At 41.6% G+C, this 26,931-nt stretch overlaps 1 protein-coding gene and 1 pseudogene across 2 annotated transcripts; both read left to right on the forward strand.

The window, feature by feature from the left end:
• Window positions 1-17,964: 17,964 nt before the first annotated feature.
• Window positions 17,965-20,230, forward strand: LOC133905431 (transcription factor HHO6-like). Of its 2 annotated transcripts, none has more exons than XM_062347195.1 (5): window positions 17,965-18,288; window positions 18,393-18,625; window positions 19,128-19,422; window positions 19,540-19,616; window positions 19,732-20,230. In XM_062347195.1, the coding sequence occupies exons 1-5, from the start codon at window positions 18,081-18,083 to the stop codon at window positions 20,005-20,007; spliced, it is 1,089 nt and encodes a 362-aa protein (XP_062203179.1). In that variant the 5' UTR covers window positions 17,965-18,080; the 3' UTR covers window positions 20,008-20,230. The 2 variants fall into 2 exon arrangements, with proteins under 2 accessions (XP_062203179.1, XP_062203180.1); XM_062347196.1 differs by having other exon boundaries at window positions 19,131-19,422.
• Window positions 20,231-21,918: 1,688 nt separating this feature from the next.
• LOC133904605 (uncharacterized) lies at window positions 21,919-26,132 on the forward strand (annotated as a pseudogene).
• The last annotated feature ends 799 nt before the right edge of the window (window positions 26,133-26,931 follow it).

Raw genomic sequence — 26,931 nt, forward strand, 5'->3', positions numbered from 1 at the left:
ATCAGATTGCAAACAAGTCAAGATGTGGCCCTTGCGACCTAGGAGGGGACAAACCATTTTAAAAAATGGAGGGGGCAATTGGCCAATCAGTTCCTGGTCCATGTTTCAGACTTAAAACTATGTGCTGTTTGGACTTTGAGTGTCGCCCTTGGATCCTGGTCAGTGGCACCAAATTCAGTAGTACAACTACTAGTAATAAAAAGGCAATGTTCATGGAAATTTTTGGTGCAAGATTATCTTCCAGAGCTAACAGAGTAAGTTAGATCTGATGGAGCTTAAAAAATGGTTGCTGATCAAAGGTGACTCTTGCAGAGAATTTTTTGTTTCTTTACAAATGTGCCCCTAGCAGATTCATTTCCTGCCTGGTTCTGTTTGTTTCAGCTGTAGATTGTGAAAAGCAGCTTATAGATTGTGAAAAGCAGCTTATAGATTGTGGATTGTAAGAAGCTGAATTGTAAAATTTGGATTGTAAAAAGTTGGATTGTGGATTGTTAGAATCTGGTGGAAAGCAGATTGCTGGATTGTTACAATCTGTGTATTGGATTGTAACAATCCAGCTTTTCCAACTAGCTGTTTGTTTCAGCTTTTGGATTGTGATCAGAATCCAGCTTTTACAATCCAGCTGTTTGTTTCAGCTTTTAGATTTTGATCACAATCCAGATTCTATAATCCGAAACAAACAGGACCTTATACTGTAATATGCCCAGGAGAGAACCCTGCAATTTTAGGGAGTGATGGTAGATAAGATGGCCAGGCAGGACAGCTTTAAGGAGACAGCAAAAGTCAGTCTTGAAATCTGGTTCTGAAGTTGGCACCAACACCACCACAAAAGGAGAACAACCGATAGTGCTGCAACCCACAATAGATCTGGAGATAGGATAAGGATCTCGATAACTGCAGGGCGTATGTAAGGGTGATAACCTAGTACAATAATGTCGCCTCTCTTTTTTTTCCTCTAGGTATAAGCAGTACAGCTACAGTATCATCTCGAGTTGATGCAGTACAATGCAATTTTTTTTGTGCGTTTGGTTTCTAATATCTCCCCTACCATGTCCCAACAGAAGTGTAGAACCCTGAAACAAAGTTTGTTTGTTTGTTTTATTTACTGTTGCACTTTAGTTCGGTAGATGTAAATATATGATTTTATTCTAACCTTGGAGTGAAGCTTGAGTCAAATCACGCAGGTTTTGCATCATCTTATGTATGCAAGCCTACTTATTAATATCATAAAACCATCTTCACACGAGTAAACAATCGTAATCTTTAGCTCTTGTATCCGCTTATGCGACATCAGATTCAATCAACCAAACAAAACTCAACTTAATCTATCTAGACAGATATAACTACCTAAATTTTTCTTTTCAACAAATATGACTTCACTCAGACTGCTTCCTCTCAATATATTTATACATACAGCTTTACGAAACCTCGTTCGGAAAACCAAACACACCCTTATGTCTCAACGAGTTATCATGTTTACATATGTTTGCTTGCATTGGTAGTCCTCTTTGGTACTTCGGGTCGATAAACATTGGCTGTGACAGGTAGACTTGGCATGCGTAGGGTTGGATAACGAGCCAGCTCGTTTCGTTTGGGCTTACCTCATTTGAGCTCGCCTCGTTTGACTCATTTAGTATAACGAGCAGAAAAGTCAACTCGGCTCGGCTCGGCTCGTTTGGCTCGCAAGACAACTCGTTACTAGGATGAAAAGAATATAAATATCCATTGAAAAATGCATTAATAAAACCATACAACAATAGCAATGGCATCTACAACGTTTAATCAGAGGTATAATTACTTTAAGCTGAATCTTGTGAATGTTTTTCAAACACACATGCAACACAACAACAGACAAATCTATTTATATATGTTCTGCTACTGGAACAAAATATTTCTTAAAAAATATATGAAATAACATTCCTCGCACAATTGTCTATACATACAAAGCCTAAAGGAATGATCGATGGGAGAAGAAAAAATATAGGAGTTGCATCGTAACGAGGAGCTAACCAATAGAAAGCTAAGTATAGGTTGGCGAGTAGCTTTTTTATCAAAAATGAAGATGACCAATGAGTAAACTAATGAACATGGTAAAAGAGAGCGATATGACGCAGACGATGGTCCAGCTGGCTCGTTTAGCTCACGAGCTAGCTTATTATCCAAACGAGCTAAAACTTTGATTTAGCTCGTTAGATTTTAAAACGAGCCCAACTAAGTCAGACACGAGCTAAGCTAGTTCGCGAGATTCGAGCTTTTTTGAGCCCTAGCATGCGTTTAACACTTTGTTGCCGTAATTTCTCTACCCTTGCATCTGTCAAAACCACCGGCATAGTTCCAGAGGGTCGAACTCTACCTAATTTTCTTGGGTCGGCAAGGGTAGCTATTCAACGAGACAAACGCACACAACTCTACTTCCTTGCCTTCCTTTTGCGCGTTGACAACAAGAACATGAGGATGTTTCTAGATGAATTCAAAAGGCCACCACCATTCTATTTCTATAGCAAATTGTCAAGTGATGGTCATCATCTCCTTTGGTCCCAAGGAATCTATCATCATCCCTCCCCTTACCACCAGCAACAGCATGTTTTCACTGTGCGAGTGCGCAGTCCACGGCATGCATGCATGAACGTGACTCCTTTCTACCAAAAGCCACGGTTCATGTAAAGGGCGGCAGCATCGATCTAGTTGCTGTGGCACATCAACAATGGCCACCACCACCACCTATCCTGTTCTCGTGCATGATTCCTTTGTTCATCCGTCGAAGGAGACCAGAGGGAAGAAAGAGAGGGGGATGAGGATACTCGGCACAGTCCTCCGCTGTTTAGTCTAAGGTTATCTGTAGTAGATATTTTAAAATTTTATTATTTATAACACTATTATAATATCCTCTAATATTATTACAACATCACTGTTTTTTTCATCTCCAGCAGCTACCATATTTTATACCTTATATTACTCTCACCATCTCTCAGTCCCACATGCATACTCAGTAAACAGTGATACAGGTGCTCCTTCTGTCCGCAACTTTGCCGCCGGCTCCCTCCATCCGTATTCCTGTAGCGTGCCTCTAGCACCTGATGCAGTTGCTGCTGGAGAAGTATACAGGACGGGAGGAAAAGCAAATACGTCCACACAGTGATGCGGCTGGTTTTGAGAATTTCGCTGGAGATGGTCTAAGCTGTCAGATTGGGAAATGACGTGTGGAAAGGTATGTGGAAAACCCGCTTGATATGCAGAGGGGTTATTTTGAGAGTATTTTAAGTGGATAGTATGGTGTCCATTACTAAATAACAGTATAACATGAACACCAATGATTCTCTAGTAGTTTTCAGTCATTAGGCCAGTGCGATGCCTAAAATCTAAACACCGCGTATTATTATTTGATAATGCTTGAGGCCGGTGCTGTAGCTAGAGCATGTGTAGGCATGGATCTTGGTCCGTCAGAGATCGGGTACTATGCCTAGCCAAATCCAAGCTTAGTCTCTTTGCTATGGTGTGCAGCTTCATCTGCTTGGTGGTTTTTGTTGCATCTGTTTCTTTGGGATGTTGCATAAATTACTGTAGAGTGTTGCATCGAATTTTTGCGTTGCAGAAAAAATTTCATTTTGTTGTAGAGTGCCATCTACAAAATATTTGTTGCAAGTGTTTTATATGATTGCTGTAGATGCTTTTTTCTTTTGCAGTTGTTGATCCGAAGCCTACAACCCTATCCACGTATGACGAAGTACATTCTGATTGCCTGCTCTAGTCACATACATGATGTAGCTACTACCTCTTGAGAGTCTGCCTGCTAAAATAAAAATTAAGTACGAAGCCAGTGTCTATATGTATATAAAACCTGCAAATGGGATGTTTTTTTTTTGCTTATTAAAGATAATGCCATTTCTAAATAGTCATAACAACTAGCATAACGCTGCTACCCCCAACTAGTATAAGTGTTTTAATCTATTACTAAAGCCTCGTACTATGCGAAACGGGTGAACTGGCACTCAAAGAAGAGATGCTTAATTATCTTATTTTTATGACAAAAGTAACACTTCTAACTTTCTTGTCATTTTCTTTTTACTAGGTTATTCTCAGTTACCAGAACTCCTTGTCGAAGATACCAGAGGAAGATTTTGGTTGGTACTTTCAACTTCCATATATTTATATTTATATTTTTTTTATCAATAAATTTTAGTGGTTGATATAAGGAATTCACCGTGAATTTTCCATTTTTGGTCAAATTCCATTTGAGCTCATCCCATTCTTGTATAATATTGATAATGTTTAGCTTTGTCAATAATAGGCTGTTCCAAGCTAGCAATTTTGGCCAAACTCATGCCTATTTCATAGTCGTGGTATTCTTTTGTACCAATGCACGTTTTGCATGCTCAATTGTTTTAATTAATCCACTCTGAGAGTATGATTTTATAAAGGCTTAGTTTTGAGTGATGTAGAAGCCCTATTAAGACGGCAGGACCACCATTTGTAGATTGTTATGATCAATTATATATGACATGCACTTATAATAATGCCGCCACATGTATATATTTAGCGAATGAAATAGCCAATGGTGTTGAAGTCTTTGGCATCAACAGCCTAGCGAATGAAATAGCCAATGATAGAATGCCATTTTAGCAAAATTTGTTGCACCCCAGGGTATGTTCGAATGTTGAAGTATTTGAAAGCAACTTGAATCGGAAAACATAAGTTTTTCCGATATATACGGACAGAGTACCACAATCTTTTATGGCGTTAAGAAAATAGTCAATCTATGATAACAAAGAAAAATTATATTCTCTATCTCCTTCACCTCCACATAAGATATATACTTATCAACTAAGTCATCCCTCCGTAAGAGGGAAAAAAATACACTACAGAAACAAGCATTCGAGTCCATTTGGATACGAGAAATTCTTCAGATTTGGGTAACCAAATATGAACTGGTACCATAGGCACTTCGACGGCAAATTGAAGAGGCGTAACTCCTACAAGATTGAATTGTTTGTTACAAAACCCATGTGAAACTTCCTGCGTTAGTTGCAAACGAGCGAAAGTTTATAGATTCATTTGTACGGCAAGATACACTCCTTTAAAGAATAGCAAAGAATCCAGGGAGAATAATCTGACCAAGCGGTCGAAACACACGCACGCGACCACGATGGCTATTGCCCATGGTCTTGACTCTTTGAGGACACATGCATCCCTCGATATGCCATCCTTGCGTCCAAAGGCAAGCATGAGGGGCTCATCAGAATCTCCTCAGATCCAAGGCTAATCACAGCATGCAAAACGGGCGCTGGATTTTGCTTTGCTTTTAGGTTAGGTTGGGTCTTTGATCTGCCCTTTCCTGGGACCAAAACTACTCCATGAAAAGTTAAGATACAAATTTAAACCGTTGAGTTTTGAATTGAGGCCATGGCTAAGAACTAGGTAGCACAATAGTCAGAAGGAAGATCTTGAACATTTGATACCAGCAAAACCTTCTTAGAAGGGAATCGCTTGCAAGCTAAATCTGATACCAACCCACACGGCAACTATATATATATACACACACACATACACACGGGAATGTTAATCTACACATGAGGTGTAGAATAATATTCTACATCTATACACAACCAGAATCAACCCGACCGCAATACGACCAAACCCAACCTAGATTCCTAACTCGACACCTGATTAATACCCTGGTCTCCTGTGCGGACTCCCAAACGAACCAACTTCATCATCACGGGAGCAGTGCCACGCCCCGCCCCACCGAGCGCCGTCGCACCCCACCGCCAAATCCCACCGCGCCTCAAAATGAGCCTTGCAACAAGACACGGAGGTCCCGCCCCGCCACCGAGCCCCACCACGCAGCAAGCTCCACCGCCTTCCGGACGCCATCGAGCCCCATCGCGTCGTCGGTAGTCGTCGCCACCCCACCGCGAGCCGTGAGCCGGCAACCGCCTCCAAGGATGCCGCACGCGACCTCCTTTGTTGGTTTCATCGATAGTTGGAGCTCCGCCGCCTCCTACCTACAATAAATGACCACGAGGTCAAATTGGTGACGTCCTCGGCGACGACGATCTCCTTCATTGGTAGTTGCAGATGGAGCTACAAGTCGGCGGTGACAACATCATTCGTCGGTAGTTCCAATCGGACCTACAGCTCTACGGCGAGACAACGGTAGCTAGAAGCGCGCGACATCGAGCACACCAACACCTACCAAAGAGGACAACGTCGGTAACCATATGTTTTTCTTCAACAGTCGTTAGTAGTCGTGCTCTATTAGTAGTCTTCGGTAGTTGTGGTTTACCTACTCTATCAGTAGTCTTCGGTAGTTATCGTTTACCTACTCTATCAGTAGTCTTCGTTAATTTACTTGCTCTATAAATTGCCCAGTAGTAATCGGTAGCCATGCTGTTGAAGAGTATCTATTGCCTGCTACATACATTCAGTAGTTAACCATTACTCAGGGGATGTTGCTAAATTAAAAAGTATTTGTTGAGCTCAATTGCCTGCTACATATATTCATGGGCATTGTTTCTATTATTTCCCTTTCAGGAGACATAGTTTCAGTAAGATGGCAGTGATTCGTACTCCTGTAAGCCAGGCCAACCCCAACAATAGCCGTGAAGTTGTATCTCCAGAATTAACACATGTCGTTGGCGCCGCTCCACAAGCCACCCCGGCATCGATGGTAGCTAGGGAAAATCCTGAAATTGATTTGTTGACTCTGCCTGAAATCACAGTTATGCAACCATTGGCTATGAGTCCTCCATGGCTTGGAGATCCACTAAGGTACAAGCTGACTATGGCACCTCCGCAAGCTGTCTCATCTGACCTTATGAAAACATCTAAAATCAATAAAACTTACATTCATGTGAGTGGCTATTTTTCTCCATGCAACATGATTGATTTTTGTCTAATGAATGCTTACTCGATGAAAATATCATTTTGGTTTTTTGTGCATCTGTTGTGTGTAGGATGAGAGGGTCTATCAGAAATTTGTACCAACCTTGAGGTTGAATTTGATAACCTGGACAGTGCCTTTATATTTTACAAATCATATGCACATCTAGTTGGATTTCATGTAAAGAAGAACAGAAGGCGAGAGCTTGGTCAGGAGTATAATTGCTCGTTCGAGGGAAAGCACAAGACAAATATTGGTGTGGTCCGCACGCAAGAGAAGACCTCAATGAAGAGAGGATGCAAGGCAATGGTTCATGCGATGGTATTAAAGGAAGGGGGTTATCGTTCTTTGACTGCATTGTCCTCGAGCATAACCACAAGTTAACTTGTTCACCCCGCATGAAAAAGCGTATGTGGATACACAAACAACGTGACCCAGGCCTCTGTCGAGCACAATTCTATTATAAGCATGCTTAAAAACTCTGTTGGAGGGCAGAGAACCTAATTTTAACTGAGTGAGACATCCAGAACAGGTACTTTATTGTTTCCTAAAATACATTACTGAACAACTACTGAATAAATTTTCGTTCTTGCCATTCTGAAATAGACAAACTCCAAAAAAAAATGGCATGTTGTCTCTCAGACGAACTGGCCTTGTGTGTGAGGAGCGCAAGGATGATATAACAAAGCTCCAAGCTTTCTTCAGAGAATGCAAGGCAAACAATCCAAAATTCTACTCAGAGTTTCAGGTGAATGACAGAAATGATTTAGTGGGACGTCCCTATACAGACGGTTCTTGTAGAGCCGTCTGTGCAACGATTATCACAGACGGCTCTAAATAAGAACCGTCTGTGATAATAAAAAGACGCCTTCGGAAGTGGTGAGACGCTTTTAGTACAGACGGTTCCTGCTGGGAAGCATCTGTATTAATATTATAAATGACTCTAATTACGAGTCATCTGTAATAAAACCAGTATTAGAGTCGTTTGTAATAAAAAGAATATCACAGACGGCTCCAAACAGGAACCATTCGTATAATTAATACAGAAGGCTCCAAATACAAGCTGTCTTAGAAAATGGCTGGGGGAGGTGGGACACTTTATTACAGACGGCTCCAAACATGAAGCCGTATGTACTATTAGAATAGTACATCATCCCCTACCTCCATATCGAAGGAGATCAGTCGCGCTCGAACAGTAAACAACAACACATAGCTTTTGGAGGAAGAGAGCAATTTTGACCAAAAAATTTGTTAGATTTTGGTGAAAGATTGAAGATTCATTGGCATTTGTTTCTTCAAGGTAAGCATTATATTCTATTTTAGTTTAGATAGTCTAGATTTTGATTTGGAGAGCTCGCTAGATCTAAATCTATATTATTCTTGTTGCCATTGTAGAAACGAAAGATCCTTTCTTAGACAGAAGCCCTACAGATCTAAGCACACTTGATTATCAGGGGCTTTAAATTGGACTACACGTGTTGGACCAAACATGGTCAAGAGTAGAATGTGTTACATGAAGACGTTGGTATTGTCGAAGAACCCAAAGTCGAAGTAAGAAGAGAATATGACGAGGAATTTGTTGCAGATGATGATGACTGTGGTACTACAAGCGATGATGATAGGTTGGATCAGATGTTGTGCGATGCAGACGTGAACTTGAGTATTCGGAGAGACTTTAACAAATTCATGTGCTTGATCGAGGACTCAGAGAAGCTATTGTTCCCTGGATGCAAACTGGAATACACAAAGTTGTCATCCGTCCTTGAACTGCTTAAATTGAAAACAAGCGATGGTTGGTCGGACAAGAGTTTCACGATGCTATTATATGCATGATATGCTTCCAGATGGAAACGAGCTGTCCAAAAGCACATACAAAACAAAGCAGATTCTTTGTCCATTGGGGATGGATGTAGAAAGGATACATGCATGTCCGAACGACTGTATCCTTTACCGTAAAGATCTATCAACTTGCATTCATATCCAGTGTGCAAAGCATATTGATACAAGCGTAAGAGTCAATCAAACGACAGCGAGGTGAAGAAAGAAATTTCTGCTAAGATGGTGTGGTATCTGCCTATAATTCCACATATTAAGCGTTTGTTTGTGAATTAAAAAGAGGCCAAATAATTGTACTGGCACTCGGAGGGCCGCAAGCAAGATGGAAAGCTAAGGCACCCTGCCGATTCTCCTCAGTGGAGAAACATTCGATGACTTTGGTGTAGAACTGAGGAGTATAAGGTTTGCTTTGAGCACGGACGGGATGAATCGTTACGGATTCAACTATTTCTATAGAAAACTCTAAACTTATAGGGTTTGACATAACTATGACTAAAAATATATCAATAAATTACCAATTTATTTTCCCTATTAATTACAAATAAAAAGAAATTATATTCATCTAATGTGACTAACTTAAAATTGCCTAACGTAATGCTCAATTATTTTCCCTAAAATGCGACCTACTATAATCTTCGTTACCTAAAATCTAACCAATATTACGGTCCAAATCTGAGATAACGTAGTTAAATATACATTTATTTTCCTTACTCATTAGTAATAACAACAAATTGCATATATTTAAGTCTAAAGAAATTGCATGTACTTAATTTTACTAACTTAGAAAATTAGATCTAATATTTCTACACATATATTTCATTTTCTTAACCTAGTACTCAAAATAAAATTCTTTGAACCCTAATTTCTCTACCATAATTAAATCTTCATAACCTAAAATATAACCCACAATCATTCTTTCTAATCCCTAATTAAATCTTAAATATGTACGTATAAATCAAATACATAGATCGAAAAACAAAATTACAAGTGATTTTTTTATTTTTTTTTCTTCTTCCTCGTTCCCCTTCTTCCTCCATCCTTCTTCCTTTTCCTCTTCTTCCCTCCTCTTTCTCTTCTCTAACTGGCTTACTCTGTCGAATGCATCTCTACCCCTTAGTCGAATGTCGAAGGAATCGACCGACAGAGAGAGAAAAAGGGTGAACAGTGATATTTTCACTCAACAATTGTGTGAAAATTCTATTTTGTGTTCCGGTCTAGCGAAAACTAATTTTCTCACAATGGTCTAGCGAAAATATATTTTTGCACATCCGTCTAGCAAAAATATCTTGTTTTCACAGAATGGAAAAATTAAAATATTTCCGCTATATCAAGATGTGAATTTTTTTTTTCTGAATCAACCTGCCAAAATAAGTTTTTCGTCGATAGTGTGAAAACATGTTTTCGCATTTTCGTTCGGCGACAGGTAATATTATTGAAATAATGTGATTTTCCTTATTATTTCTGGAATTACCGTAAAAATAGTATTAAAAAATCGAATCTTTGTAGCTTGGGCGATGTGACGTTGGCTTGTCTTGTTGCCCCTTTGAGAGGAGAATCTCTTGGCTCTCTCTCTCCTTGCCGTGTCCTTTCAGCAATGACAAAACAAAATCCGATCGAGATCTCATTGACTCTCTCTCTTCTCTCTCTCTTCTCTGGCCCACTAATACATGGAATCCTTATCCCCTGCCACTAATTCCTCCACAGCACTTCAGCAGAGGGAATCTTTAGATGCCTAAACCACTGCCACATGGATGAAAGTCATTGATTGGGAGGAGGAGGAACAATCTTGTGTTAAATCTAGGACGACGGTTTAGTAGTGTTTGGTCGGTGGTAGGAAGTTAAGTGTGATGTGATGTTTTTGATAAATAGAATGATTCTAGATGAGATTATATAAGTAATATAGTAAGTTTGATGTATAAAATGATAAATGATAGTGTTTGGTTTGATATATGGAACACACGTATGGTTGTGTTTAATTATTAAAAAGATAATCGCTATATTTATTTATAACTTAAGTTCTTTATAATATAATTACCAATAAATTATTTTAATTAGTACTAATATTTACTAATTATAATTTAAAATATCACTATTTGTTGCTAATTATCCATAATAATATCTAATTATGGATAATAACATCTAATTGTAACTAATACATAGCTAATTCTTCTTAATTCTCACTAATACTTACTGATCATCACTAAGTATATGTAATTACAGGGCTGACAGAGCATGTACGAGATTGTTTGGCCAATTTCTCTATATGAAATAGTTCAACATATTGATAGAATATTTATAAAATCTGTATATCATACTATTCTAAATAAGTTGGTACCGTTCATCTAATTAAACACGGAACATGAAAACATATCCTCATGTATATAGAACCAAACGCTACCTTACCTACCTACCAATTTGACATGGATCTCATATCTTGCACGCTGGCATTAGTTTCATGTCCAGTGATGAGACAAAATAATTGCACTTTGACGAGACTAAAACTTTTCTGTCCTCGGCGATTAGTACTATGTGAGGAGTACATTGTAAGAGTAATTCAACGTTAACCGCATGCTATCAACTTTGTTAGAGTACTAGATGTACCATCTGATTATAGCTTTGTTACCAATTCCTCTTCAGATCTGACACAGTGTGATGTTTGAATTGCATTGGCTTATTGAAGAGGATAGGAAAGGAAACCTCTCATTTTCATGGGATGATGACGTGAAGATATCACTAAATCTATCTTGTACTAGTTTGATATCTACTTGCGCATATAGAACGTAGCATGTCAGTCCTTTGTTTCATAGAAAAATGGATTGACAATGATTAAGAAATCGATAGCGAATATTTATATCTTATAAGTAGAGATAAATAATAGTCATAGAATATGTATCGAAGACAGAGACATAGATAACAACCTTATATCTTATCTTGAATTATTCTTAATAAAAGATTAGGTGTGCTGATCTATTCCTAAGGCTCTAGGCCGAAATTTCTATACTTAGTTCTTGGAAGCCCTAGTCGAATGATTCTAAGCTATGTCGTGAATCTTCGCTTAATGTCTCTGATTTCTATCTGATTAGGTTTGCTCTAGTGTTTTGCGACTTTGTAACTACTGAAGGCGCAAGTTGACTTGCAATGTCTTGCCTATTGGGTGGCTTGAAAGATATGTCCTTTTTGTGTATCTCTTTCCCTCTTTTTATAATCAGGATGAAGGAGTCTCATCCTACTCGTACTTCTTCGAACGTAACTTTTTGAATTGTAACCCCCTTGGATATTTAGTAGATCCTTTCCAAATTCGGGGATAATCTCTATGTGCCTTTCCAAATATGTGGAACATGACTAAGTGCCAGGTATTTTCACACATCTTATTTTTTCATTTTGGTTACGACACCTACTGAAACGAGTAAAAGACGTGTACAGAGATACCTTTATGGATATATCATATTTATAGTAAATATATAATTAATAATTATATATCCCTGATAATTTTTGTTGTTGTGTGAAAAAAATGATAATTTGTACCATATGCTAGGAACGAAGGCCGCTCATTGTCCCTTTATCTATTTTAGTTTAGAGTTTGGATTATCTAGAAAATTTCCAAGAAAAGCAACATCGAAGTATAAAACTAGGGCATATTTCGAACAGAGGAACTTTATAGCGAACAATTCACATTTGAATCACAAGAGCCTCTTGTGTTCGAAAAGGGTTGTATTATTCTTGTAAAAAAAAGAATCAATGAAAACCACCACAACATATACGGTTTGGTAGGCTCCAGCTTTATATTTGCTCCACATATCTATAATGGAGCAAATCTATCAGTAGACCGATGGCAAAAATAGATAATATTCTCTCCACTTGGTGGCCTGGTTGGTTTTCACTTGATATATCTATGTTTGGAGCAACATTTTAACTACTCTACAAAATGCACAACGAAGTGGGGAGATTCATGGATCAATATGCCCCACAAAATCGTGGAATCGTCTCCTTTGGTAGGGCTTCACTCCAATCCATCGTAGATCCTAGATCTAGAGCTCTGCTAAATACCTCCATACATTTTACCTCTGCAAATTTAAAATATTTTTAGATACCTCTTGGATCCATATGTCACTTTAACTGTCACACGTGTGCATCACATGGCTGTAGATCCTGCTGCATGACCTCTGTTGGCTCGTCTAGCGTGACGGGCAGGTGGATTGGTTCATCTCCATAGCTCTCACAGCGATCAATGCGATCAGCTCGAGCTGACCCGATCAGCGTGATAGGCCCTCTACGCTGTGCAGATGATTGGCACTGGCCAGTTCAGTGCTAGGCAGATCAACAATGGGCAGATGATCAGCACTGGGTAGATAAGTGCTGGGTGAACGAGCTCAGGAGTTGGGAGGGGAGCGATGCAGTGGAAGCGAATCGTGGGAGTTATGGAGATGAGCCAATCCGCTAGCTCATCACGCTGGACGAGCCAATGAAGACTACACAACAGGATCCATGGTCATGTGGCGCACACGTGTGATAGGCAAAGCGGCATATAGATCTAAGAGGGGTATCTAAAAACACTTTGAATTTGCAGGTGTAAGACTGAACTGAAAGTTCTTGTGAGTGGGTAAATAAAACATCCCTATTATGCAAATGGATTTTTACAATTTCCCCCTAAATATATCGATGCTGACATGGCTCATCTCGATACACACTAGTGTATAATCAAAATTTCAGGTGTGATGTGTGACGTTTAACAACAGCAAAAGTTTCAACACACTTTGTTGCTCTCGGAAAGTTGGTGAACCTAGCCGTTTAGATTGCATAGTGAATTATGATTGCTGTTCGCAACTACCAACTACGGCAAAAGAACAAGATAATTTCAGATAATTCAAATACGATAGGATAATTTCTTTTTTTCGAAAGTACAGTAAGATCATTGCCCATTTTTTTTATAAAAAAGAGAATCAGTCCAGTTTATAAGGAAAATCAGGTCTGAAAATTTCGCAACTGCATTGTCAATTTGATGGAAAAAACCGGTAGAACCCCCTGCTCTAGACCTGGCAATGGGGCGGGTCGGGGCTGGGTGCAGCAAGAACACACCCGACCCAAAACCCGAATCGGGAAACCTGACCCGCCCCGAAACACTTAACGGGTGCAAAATCATCCCCGACTTTGAACCCGGCGGGTACCCGAAACCCGACGGGGACCCCGTAGAGGGCGTGGTGGCCTCACACGCGGGCAGTGGGAGCGGTACCTGGCACAGGAGCAATGTGGACGGTGGCAGGCGCGATCGGTGAGCACAGAGGGCTGCAAGAGCGATGCAGACGTCAACGGGCACAAAGGGTGGCAAAAGCGGCGCGGACGGCGGTGGCTCGATCGATGGTGAATCTCCTTACCCTGGTCTTTGCACTACCATTGGTGAGCATTGCGCCCATATCCTTTACTAGTTCTTCCTACTTCCCCTGCACAAGATTGCATTCATCCACAAAAGTACACATGAGTTCATCACACATCCGACCGAGTTGTCTCCCCTGCCACGGCTAATCCACGTCGTCTTTTCGTTGTGCCACCTCCTCTTGCCTCGCTCGGCTCCCGCCGCCTTCAATTCCTCCGCGCCGCACCACGTAGCCCGACCAGCTCGATTTGTGAATCTGGCGCCCTCCTTGGTGCCGACAGACCTAGCTACCCTACAGATTTGGTGCCCTCTCTCCCTCTCATGCTGTTGGTACGCATCGTCGAGCTAGGCCTCTCCAGTGAGCTCCTCGCCCCGGCCGGCGTCCCCCTCTCCTGATCACCCCTCCGACCTCCTCCTATCCGACCCCTCTCTCTCACACTCTGAGCCTCACCCAAAGGCATGCAACACGCCGACCTTATCTCTTCCGCTAGGCTAAGATTTTTCAGGCGCCCACGGGCTAATACCTACCCTTGCCCCGATCCAAACCCGACTCGAGCCCCCGACCCGTGACCCCCCGCGTAGCAAACTTTGGCCCCACCCCGCTGGATGTAAAACCCGTAGGGACCGACCCGTCCCACCTTGTTGCCAACCTTACCCTGCTCAACAAACATCCTTTTCAGACCAACAGCTCGAGAAGAGCGTACCACTAACTTCTTAGACTCCCTAAACTGACTAAGTCCACAATAGGTTATCATTGCCAAGTATGAGAGTACCTCCGACTTCCTATGATGAAACACCACAACTACCTCAAACTCACCACGCCCATGATCCAAAGGCCACCATTGATACCGTCGCGGGGGCAACCGTGCCATCGTTGCTGAGCTCCGCCGAACCCTAGTGATGCAACAACTCCGACTTCTTCACTACACAGCTAGCCCAACGCGCATCAGCTGAGCACCAAGAGAGGTGGAGAGCACCTCAATTTGAGATAACAGCTCATCAAATAAAAAACTCCAAGCCTCCAAAGTGTTGAAATCCGCTGTCGAGAATGTCCTAATCCGCACCAAAATTTCTTATGATTGCATAGAACCAAGAAGCAACACCTGGAAATACTTAAGAAAGCTATTCCGTACCAATTTAGGAGGAAAAAATGGCGTCGTCGAACATCCGATCGTGCACCCACCGGGCTTATAACAGCAGGATTCGGCCAGAGCATCTACCTTCATTTTTCTGAGTGAATGTCTGATAATTTTTTTTAAGGAGATACAATATTATCCTTCTTCTTTATCAGGGAGCTTTGACACCTACCCCTCACCAACCCCCGGAATCTTACATCGACGACGAGAGGAAGAAGATGACGAACAAGAATAATTCCTTGTGGAATAGACTGCACAGAGGAAATGCACGAACCTCATGGCTAACGACAACAAAGGTAAAGGGAATCTTCCAGCCATGAAAAGCCTTCGGCCACCTCGAGCTTCTGCAATATCGCAATAGCAGCCATCATCCGACAAAAAAAAATGTCCAACTTAACCATGAGCACAATATTCATTTTTGGGTAAACTAGCGTATCAAACCGTACGACTGCACAGGTTAAAAATTTAATTTACGACTGAATTGTAGATATTTAAATTAATAATGGCTATATGCTAAGATACATCAACTATTTATATTTAAATATTAGAATGTAAAATATAAATATAATTTTTGTTCGTAATATTGGAATCATATTTATTATTTGTGAATAGATCTAATTTATAATTTTTATTTTATGTGTTATGCAAATTGATTTTTATTTGTTTCTTGATTTTTTGAAATTATTATTATTTTTAATGTTGTCACCGTATCTCATATTATTTTTTTGGAAATACATTATAAATTCTTTGATAATATTTTTGTGTGATAATCCGTAATATATTTGCGTTCTGTTGTTTTAATTTTGTAATGTTTGATTATAATTGATTTGGACAAGTGTGTTGATTGCTAACGTAACTAAGTAGGAGTTTGCTAACGTAACCTTATTGGACAAATGATATCTACAACAAAAAAGGAAGGAAAGGTAATGCAAGAAGTAGTTTTGGGGCTGGACTCTATAATTTGTTTTTTAATCTTTTATGTTGTTTTGTCTGATTATTGATCTATGGTTACAGTTAATCAATCAATTAATTTGATGGTTGGATATTTTGCTTTTTTACGAAAAATTCTAGAATTTTTTTAGAATTAACGTGAAGGTACCAAAAGGAGCCTCTAATTAGTAAATATAAGATAAGATGGTAAATTTAACTACAAAGTAGAGAGGCTGAGGCAAGAGCACAATCTTATCCAAAAGATAGCAAAAACAAAAGAGGGCACAATGTAATCCAAAAAATAACAAAAGCAGAAAAGAGTACCACATAAATTCGGTCGTCGGAAAGTACACGTGTGAAAACACGTTAAAGTAACAAAGCTCAAGTTTTTTTCAAAAAGATTCTCAGCATGCATTATGTTTTCTTTTACTAAAGGTAGGAATCAGAGGTGGAGCCAGGGTCTAAGAATAGTGACGAACTCAGAAAAAAATAATTTGATGTTCCACTTATTAGATTAGAGATCTAGGTATTTCACTTGTTGAGCCAAGGATGTCCTGTGGTGTATAATTAATCATTAGAAAATAAAAAATTATCTGATATCTTATACACTCGAGTTCCAAAGTAGATCCACCCCTGCTTGGCGACCCTGGGCCACTACCTGGGCTCCACCTCTACCCACTACGAGTCATATCTACATGCAACTACTATTCTCCAAAGACGGAAAAGCATGCATACATGCATACATGCTACAGTTAGCTAATTCATTCCATACAGAATTGCTTTCAAACTAACAGTTTGATTAGAGTAAGCACCATACTTTCGTCTCCGTTAATGCACCAGGTAGCCTAACCACAACAAAACCCTAGGCTGTTGCCCGAGCTCCACGGCAGTCAACCAAAGAGAATACACACTGCCAACTGGACTTCGGCAAAATCAAAGTGGCTGTTCAAATTTGGTCCAGGTAAAGAGAATAGTCCACGTTTGCATGGGCACCAGTTTTTTAATACAAAAAACGAGGAGCTGAATCTGAATGCAAGCAAGCACAGCGGTAGAGGAAAAGGGGCTGGATGGAATTGCGGGAAGCCAGAGGGGGCGTTTCGCACGAGATGATGGCACGAAGAAAGATCGGGAAAGATTCGGCGGGGTCGGGGCACCGCAGCGGCGCGGGCGGTCTCTGGACGCCTCTTCGCTGTTACGCGACGAAACGCCTCTGCTCCGCTCCTCCATGATCCATCCACCCGCCGCGCCAAGTTACCGTCCTGCCCCTGCATTCCGGCTAAAGCCGTCGCCAGCCCCTCGGTTATTTACGCACTTGTCAACGATCTCTTACAATACAGTTTATTTACGCATGTGCTTTCATCCGGTAACAAAAATACAAGCAGGAGAAGGTGAATTTTTTTTTATCTAAGAGAGCAAGCACGTAAGGCAGCTAGTACTATGACCGTGTTTGATTCGCAGGATCTCCCCCATATTAACATAACGGATACAAAATTATATTCACGTAAATAACCAATCATAATACATATACTAATACTAATAGAGTATTAGATTCAATTAATTAAATATATACTCAACTCAGCATATTCAAATAAATACAATTAATCAATCAAATATTTTTTTAATAAATATAAATTCATCTAACTTATTTCATTTCAGCATGTTTATACTATGCAGCTTCAGAAAACCTGGTCAGGATCCAAACACCCCCAGTAGTATCTTCTTCCATTTCTTCTGTCTGTTCTCCATTTGCAAATGACCATTCTGCCCCCCGGTCCGGCGACGCTCCCCTGGTATAAACGTCACCCCAACAACAACACCCAAACAGAACCACCGTCCCATTCCACCACCACCTCCTTCGTCTCCTTCCGAATCGAGGCAAGGCACGGATTCTCTCGAGTCTGGATCGGCTGCTGCGGCGGTGGCGGCGATGATGGGGTCGGCAGCGCGGAAGGAGGACCTGCGGGTGCTGGCGGCGCGGGTGGTGACGGACTCGCTCCGGGAGGCCGTGTCGCTGTCCAGCGCCGCCGAGAGGGCGGCCCGGTTCGAGGAGTGCGTGAGGAGCCTCGAGGCCGAGAAGGCCAAGATGGAGGTCTTCCGCCGCGAGCTCCCCATCAGCGTCCACCTCGTCGGCGACGGTGCGTGCGCTCGCGAGCCGGCTCTCTCCCTCCCTTCCGGTCTCCCGCGGACAGAAAAAATCGCGCCTTTTAGCTTCGGCTTATTTTTGGTTGCTTACGTGCAGTGATCGAGTGGCTCAAGGATGAGCTGGCGCAGCACCGGCGGCCGGCGCCGGAGCTGTTCGCGCCGGCGCCGGCGGCGAGGGCGAAGGAGGCGCCAGCGGAGGGAGTCAAGGCGGACGCGGACGCGAACGACAAGCGGAGCTGGATGAGCTCGGCGCAGCTCTGGAGCTGTGGGAGCCACGACGACAGCACCGGCAACAGCAATGGCGGCGGCGCCAAGAAGCCGGCGCACAAGGTAGGGTATAGTTTCTACTTAAGTTCGTTCTAATTTGCGAGTAAAGATTTGAGAGAAATTATTTTAGAAAGCACGAGAATTTTAGTGACACTAGAGCGGAGTTGTTCCAAGGAATATTGCAAGTTTATGTGGGAGAGGTGACACTGAAAGAAGAAGAAAAAAATAGAAATCCTTACAACTTGTCTGTTCAACAAAAAGTGACCAATTTTATGGTATATAATATATCTATCAAAAAAAGGGAATACTTTGTTTTTTAAAGCTCATCTGTAAAAGAGAAATGGAAGTTTACAGCAGAAACTCCAAAAATGGTGTCGTCCTGACTCCTGAGGTCTTTTCAGCTCCTTTGCTTCACAAGATGTAAAAAAATATGCTCATGTTTATAAATCTTAGAGGTGCTCACATCCAGAAAAAGGCCTAATCTAATAAGATTATCTGCCCAATGCACTTCATATATGCCTCCCTGTGTTTCTTACCTTGGTCTTTTTTGCCAATTCCAATCCAGCAGGTGTCCAATGCGTTCATGCCACCGACCGGCCTGCCAACCTTGGCAAGATCATCCGAGCACGCGGAGAAGCCCGCCGCCATGCTGGTCCCGGACCTGTCCCTCTCATCCCCGGCGATCGACAGCGCCTGCCCGGCCGCTCCAAGCGCCACCAGCAGCGCCGTCACGGACACTGGGGCGCAGCGCCAGCAGCAGCAGCAGCAGCAGCAGGCGCAGAGGAAGGCCAGGAGGTGCTGGTCGCCCGAGCTGCACCGCCGGTTCATCGCCGCGCTCCAGCGGCTCGGTGGCGCGCAGGGTGAGGATTGATTTCCATGATCTGATTGTGCTGTCTGCCACATTGATGTGGGTTATTGCTCATTTGTTTCTTGATCGTTGTGCTGAATCTGTGTCTACCCAATTGGTGTTGGTGCAGTTGCCACTCCGAAGCAGATCAGGGAGCTGATGAAGGTTGATGGACTCACAAATGATGAGGTCAAGAGCCACCTGCAGGTCTGTTCTTCTCTTACAATTTGCAACCATCTGATCAAACAACTCCGACGTTCCAATCCATTCACCATGTTTGTTTGGCGTTGGAACCTGACAAGATTCTCGATCACTGCTGCAGAAATACAGGCTGCACACACGGCGAGCATCATCGTACGGTGGTGACCAGCATGCGTCGACCCTGTGGTCTGCACCGGAGCAGCAGTACACGATGTCGCAGCACAGCATGTCGCAGTCCGGCTCGCCCCAAGGGCCCCTGCAGCTCACCGTGTCAAGTAGGACCGTGTCGGCGACCGCCGGGGACAGCTGCGACGGTGGCGAGGGGGAGGAGGACGGCAAGTCGGAGAGCTACAGCTGGGAGATGCAGCAGCGTGGGATGAAAGCATCGTCGTCATGATTCTTGAACAGCAGCAGCCGATGCAGCATGAGAATACAGCAGATGAGACATTTTGTGTACAGTCGTTGAGAGGATTCTTTTTTGGGAGGAGGATGTAATGAACTTTTGTGAGTGAGTGATTGTTGTAGGGGTGTGAGTCTGTGAGATATGAGATTGAGCCATCACATTACATTGTACAAATCTTCTGGTTGAATCGCTTCGTCAAGATCGATTTTCGCATCTTCGAGGAGGATTACTAGCCTGTTGCCTGCCTATCTTGGAATGATCGCAATCTGAAGCATATTCAGCCTATCACTGTTCCCCCCTGTAAACTGGAGAATTGGGGACTCACTAGAGTTTGGTAATTGTGTTGAATCATGGGGTTGACAGATCACTGAATTTGCCATTTGGGCGATTTGGCTGTTGCTCTGCATGTGCTGTTCAACAGCTGGTGCTTGCAGCATGCTTCGAGATGTTCCTGTGCTAACCGATCCAGATTTGATTCTTGCAGTCGGTGATCCGGCAAGCGATGTGTTTTCTACGGATCAGTGGTACCTGATGTGAATGACGAACTTTGATTCGTAGTTTGGCGTGCATGCCGTGTAGAATTTATTCAGCGCGGAGCGGGAACAGGTGGACCGGTCGCTAGTTGGGGTTCTTGATTCAGGTTACCAGATTCCATGGCAGTGGTAGCTGTGGCCTCAGGCAATGGGACTTGGAAGAATCAGAGAGAAGAGCAGTGCCGGACGCAACGAGCTCACTATGATGTGTTGGTTTTCTTCTTCCTCCTCCACCTCATCTCACTCTTCTTATTTGAGCCCCTTTTGTCCCTCCCACTCATGATCCGCCGCTGAAGAGAAGAAGATTTTAAGATCCTGTTTGTTTGTCTATAGAGTATGGATTCTGCGAACAAATAGTTAGATTTTAAAAGTGAATCCTGCAAATATATGCTGAATCATGACACAATCTATAATTCATTCAAGGTGAGATTTTACAATCTATAATTCAGAATTTAGTGGGGAAACAAACAGGCCTAAAATTCCTATCAAAATTGAATTACATTACATGATTTCTTTTAAAAAAAATCGTCCTTCGTTGGTGATCCCGTAATACGTCACGCTCGCTTGTCACAAAACTATGCCAATTTTTTGTTTACTCTTTTCTAAAATGCTAATACTAATTTTTGTTCGTCAACGTTAACCATGTTAGCTAGCCAACTTACACATACGTATACACATTGATTCTTTGAAAATTCCCATGTTCAGATGTTAACTTGACTATAGATTTTATAATAAAGATCGTTCTTTCAAAAAATATAAAATGTTATGGCCTATCTATTTGTAAGGACATGAACAATACTGGTTGCTTATGGCCAGTATTTTAGAAAAGAGAGTGTTAAATGTCTATATAAAAATTATAATTTTTAATATGAACAAAGAATATATATGCTTAAATATGATTAACTATCTTATAAGCACTGATATAAACATCGGTGCTTAAGTACGCAACTTGCCCTCCACCTAAAAGCATCTCTAGCAGAATAGTCAAATTTCATACTCCATATCTTTATTTAGCTAACTATTCCAAAATATTCTCTCTCCATATTTCTACACACCCCAGCAGACTTGTCAAATCTCACTATTTATATCTCATTTATCTATATTTTATTCTTAACACTTTGTTTTTTCAAACATCTATTTTTTCTTTACAATGACTATAAATTAGTGCATTAGTTTAGATAAATATTCATGAAATTTTCTTGATTTTTGAGAATTAAATTTATGTCAAAAAATTCAAGCAAAGTACAAAAACAATCAAATTTGGGGAATTTTTATTTAAAAATTGTAAGAGATTTTTAGTTGAAACCAGTTAAAATAAATTCTCTGTTATTTATTCTATTAGTTAAAAAATAGCATGATTTTAAAAATAACCCTCGCCGGAGCCCGCGTCCGAGGCGCCAGGAGTCTTCCGAGAAGCACACGAAGGGAGAGATGAGGGAGGTGGTGACGGCGCAGGTCGGCGGCTTCGCGAACTTCATCGGCGCCCACTTCTGGAACTTCCAGGTGACTGACCGATCGATTCCCCCTCTCTCGCCCCGCAAGATCCTTGCTTTCGGTTCCTTCCGCACAGTCTCGCACTCGCAGCGCCTGAGCTGGACGCCTCCTCTTCTGCTCCGCAGGATGAGCTGCTCGGACTCGCCGAAGACCCCGGCGCCGACCCGGTCTTCAGGACCGCCGCGCTGGGCATGGACGTCCTGTACCGCGCCGGCGAGACGCACCAGGTAGAGGCGCAGGCGCTAACAGCCTGTGTTCAAATATGTCATTTTTTTTTCTCGGTAGTGATTGGTCATCTCGTATTCGTTTAGTGACCCTGCTCGATTTCGTCAGGGCGTTGCCACCTACAGCCCCCGCTTGGTATCTGTCGGTTCTCGAGGTAATGTAATTTGACCCTGTTCGTCGTTTCTTTGTGCATTGCTCAGTTTCGTCAAGGCTTAAAGGTTTAAGCGTGTTCGGTAGTAATATTCATTGGTGGGAAAGTGTAGCACGCATGCTATTATGTTTCTTATAATTTACATGGTGATGTGATTTGCAGGGTCTATTGGCTCTTTAAGTTCCTCCGGTAGTCTTGGTCCGAGTAGTGCTGCTGCGGATCAGTTCAACGTCGTCACATGATAAGTGATGTTCTAACTAACTTTTGTGTAGTATTTGCTTCCATGTTTGATTTTTCTTACTAAGTCCATCGTGTAACATTGATCCATTGTGTTCATTATTTATGAGCCTAAGATAAGTATGCGCCTAGGTGGTTCTTCGGTGTAGTTTGCATTGCTTGTGCAATCAGGCTAGAATGCAGTAGCTACTGATAAAAAATTGAATGTGTATGTTTAGCTGGTTGTAGTTATGATAAATAGACAAATCAGCTGGTTGTAAAATTGTAGGAAATTGTTGCGACTGGAAGGAACAATCAGTCTTATCCTCATAATGTTAGTATTCTGGAGATTTTAATGATGCATACGCTAATCCAGCTGCTCCAAAATTTGTTGTGTGTCATCTGTTTACTATTTTGCTGGAGCATCTTACAGTTTTTGGCTTATCATTTCTTGTTATTGACAGCGTTGCTATGAGATACATGTTAATATTACCGATGATTTAACTCTGGGTGATGAGAGAGCACAAGTCTGTGACATGATATGTGTCAGGATTATTGAGTACTTGTGATAGGTCAATCCCAATTATTGTAGGTCTGGAAATGTGACAAGATCAGTAGCAAAACGTCATGAGCGGAACTTTTTTCTGCAAAGCTTATCTGAAGAAGAGCAGAACCCAAGCACGAGCAGCGGTCAGAACAATTCCCAGAAAAGTGTTGAAGATGAGGACTGATCGAAAGCCTAGAGAATGGAATCAAGTTTTGGACTGATTATTCAAAAGTTCAATATCACCCTCAGAGCTTGTATGAGTTGCATGGGTCATGGACAGACTTTGACAAGTTTGATAACTATGGGGCTGCAAGGGAGGTGGTTTCAGAATGGTCTCAAATGGAAGAGATGAATGAGAGGCTCAGATTCTTTGTTGAAGAATGTGACCATATTCAGGTCTTATCTTTTCCCCAGCAAACTACCGATAAACACTCTATTTACTGTTATAAGTTGTACTATGGGTTACGTTCACTTATTCATTCAGCGAATTTTGTTGAACTTTTCCCATCATGATCATGCCTTTTTGTTGATTTCTTAATTCTTTATATTGATTATTTCATAATTTACTACAGGGAATCCAGTTTATTGTGGATGATTTAGGAGGTTTTTCCAGTGTAGCTGCACAGTATTTGGAGAGCATCGCTGATGATTACACAAATACACCTGTATTGCTGTATTGTGTGAGGGATCCAGTCTCCCATGGATCTCGCAGGAATCAACGCGAATCCATTATAAGATCTTTGCATGATACCGTGTCATTTTCAAAACTTTCATCCTTTTGCAATCTGACGGTACCAGTAGGACTGCCTTCTCTAAGTATGATTCAATTTTGTGCTTCTCTTATCCTTTTCCAGTCTAGCATGTTTAATATGTAAATTCTTATAATTTTACTAATATATAGGAAATTCATCTGGTGGACTTATCATCCTTTTCTATAATACGAGACTTCTTTCAGTAGAGATTAGACCTTAGTTTTGCAACTGTTCCTTTTTCCTGGTCATTGATCATAAGCCAAATTAATTTGCAGGCAGTATCCTTTAAATATCTACTTAATTCACTCACACCTATTGTTGGTGATGCAATGTTCATTCTGTTGTAAAGAAGTTTTATTAGCATGCCTATTAGGTTATTAACATCACTTGTTTTTATGGAATCCTAAATATTTTCACAGGCATGGTGAAAACTTGTTCAAATTTGTTCTGCTAACTGTTTTGTAACCTTGCTTCTTAGGTTACTTTTCACCTTTGCTTTCTGTGCAAGATGAGAAGTGCTTCCACTCTAGTGCCGTTTGTGCTGCAGCAATACATTCAGTAACTGTTCCATTTAGACTACAACATGTGGGCCCGGCTTCAGACCTAGCACATTCATCTGGTAACCTTGATATTGGTGAGCTTGCGCACATGATATCTGATCAAGGTAGGCAGAACATGATTGCTGCTCTGGATTTAGCAATGCCCGCCCCAAATATGAATGTTTGATCAAATATTCCTTGTTTGATCAAATATGAATGTAAATAGATCTTGCTTGCTAACTACATACTCCTGATTTCCAGATAGAAAAGGTCTGGGGAACATACAGAGGAGCTTGCACTCTTTGACCCCTGAAATCAGTGATGAAGATGAAGATGAAGATCCTTATGCTGTTGAATCATTGGTGGTCCATGGAACTCTGGATGCAGGTTTGTCTATCTTATTCCTTAGGATCAATTTTATTTGCATCTTCTGTTGTGAATGACGGCGAATAAACGACGAAGAACACAAGATCAAATCACAGCGGAGACACAAGATTTAACGTGGAAAACCCCTCCAATTCGAAGGGGAAAAAACCACGGGCGCCAGCCAGCAAACACTCCTCACTATTATCAAGAGTCGGGTTACAACGCCGTGCGGCGGCTTACAAGAGAATGAATGAATCAGTCGCAGTGGAACCCTAGCGACGGGTATATGTACCGTACCGCGGGGGGCCAGCCCCCCGCACCCCCCAAGTGAAGGAGGGCGCACCCCAATTCACTCCGGCCCAAGCCTCCCGGCGACAGGCCTCCGCTTCGCTCCGTCAGAAGTCGGCCTTTGTCTTGGGCAATGAATTTGGAACATCTTCAACATCTTCTGTCATTCTACTTGAGTTCCTTTTTTCAAACTTACTTCGTTTGCTAAACTTTCACAATATTTAAGGCATGGCTAAATTTTCCTTGCACATTTGCATCTGGAACTACAAATACTCAATCTACATTCGTTGATACAGGTGGGCATAGGGCTTCCATATCACAAGTAAAGGACTCTGTGAAACCACTCAGAAGGAAACCAGCCAAAGGGTTAACTCCATGTTGTCTCAGTACCAATGGCGGCACGCCTAAGATCGAGCAACGTCATATTGCCTTTCATAGAGAGGCGATCGGTGAGCCTTCAAAGGCTTGGCATGGCCAGAGGCGCGCTGGGGGCTCAACTTCTCCAGGACTGGGGCTTTGGGAGGGAGGAGGTCGAGGACATGGGCGAGCACCTGGTGAAGAGGCTGTGTCCGTTTTATCCTGAAATGGATCTAACGTCAGATTCCGATTAGATGAATCATCTTTGAGTGTATCACGACGATCAACTCAGTTTTGGTCTGTGCAAACTGTGATGTAGCTTCCATGCGATGCCGCACTGTGATGAATTCCTGTGATCTGTGTACAATGGATGTGGAGTAGTGCATGTAATTCTGAACTACGCCCTTTGTATATTTTGAGAAAACTGGAGATGAGATCTGAGAGTTAGGGGTGTCACACTGTCACTGTCAGCACTCCGCATCTTATGCACGTGCATCTGGGCGCGGCGGATGTGCGCCACATGCAGCTAGTCTGAACTGTTCTTTGCTCGTTTTAACTTCACAAGCATCGTTGTAAACTGTGCCTTGAGTCACCTAGTCTGAAAAAAATATTTCCTCTTGTCCCAAATGTAAGTCTATTAAGATATAGTTTCTAATATGTCACTTTGATTAATAATATTTATAAACAGAAAGAGTTATATATTGTGAAAGTGTTTTCATGACGAATCTAGTAACATCGGTCTTGTATTGTCAATCTATATGATTTTGTAGTTATTTATTAATAGGTAAAGCTAAAAATGTTTGACTTAGAATAAACCTAAATGAACTTATATTTAGGATCACATATAATAACTTTTTTTGTTTTGAGAACACACATGAGATCTGTAATATATAGTCTGTATTCAAACAAAACCAAGTTCTTGCGTTAGATTGATGTGAACAGGAGTGCAAATAGTTGTTGCATGTTCAAGATCAACGAGGAAAGGATACGGATTTTTCATTGGAAGTATCATCAGAATCCTAGCTGTTTGTTCTCAAATATGTAACCCTTAATTTTTTGTTGGTGTGTGCATGAATAGCTGAGCATGTTGAATGCCACATGCATTTGTGTTGTGACATTCTGCGATGTTTCAGGCTAGCAAGATCCAGATCTGATACCCAGCCGGCTCTCTTTTTTCTTTGTCCTGAAAAGCATGGACTCTTTATTCCTGTTCGTTTCATCCATCGTCTCAATGAACGAAGCCTTTTGTTACCCTTCTTCGTCCTATTTGTAATTTCCCTGAAACATTTCTTTCACCTTTTTTATTAGCCTTGGTCGTGAGAATGGCGTATAAAGCTTGTCATTTTTCGTTGAGCGTGGAATGTAGTTAGTTAAAGTTACGAAGATACATTACTAGCTTTAAGTAAGATTTTACCGTTAATGCTCCATTAAGTATACCATTCAGCCAATG

The sequence above is a fragment of the Phragmites australis genome, chromosome 22 (genome assembly GCF_958298935.1).
Source record: "Phragmites australis chromosome 22, lpPhrAust1.1, whole genome shotgun sequence".
Lineage (NCBI taxonomy): Eukaryota > Viridiplantae > Streptophyta > Magnoliopsida > Poales > Poaceae > Phragmites > Phragmites australis.

Bases quoted from the DNA above. Each gene is read 5' to 3' on its own strand.
- LOC133905431 (XM_062347195.1), top strand. From the start codon at position 18,081: ATGATGGGGTCGGCAGCGCGGAAGGAGGACCTGCGGGTGCTGGCGGCG. The intron at 18,289-18,392 runs GTGCGTGCGCTC...GCTTACGTGCAG, and splicing joins CGTCCACCTCGTCGGCGACG to TGATCGAGTGGCTCAAGGAT. The intron at 19,423-19,539 runs GTGAGGATTGAT...GTGTTGGTGCAG, and splicing joins GCGGCTCGGTGGCGCGCAGG to TTGCCACTCCGAAGCAGATC.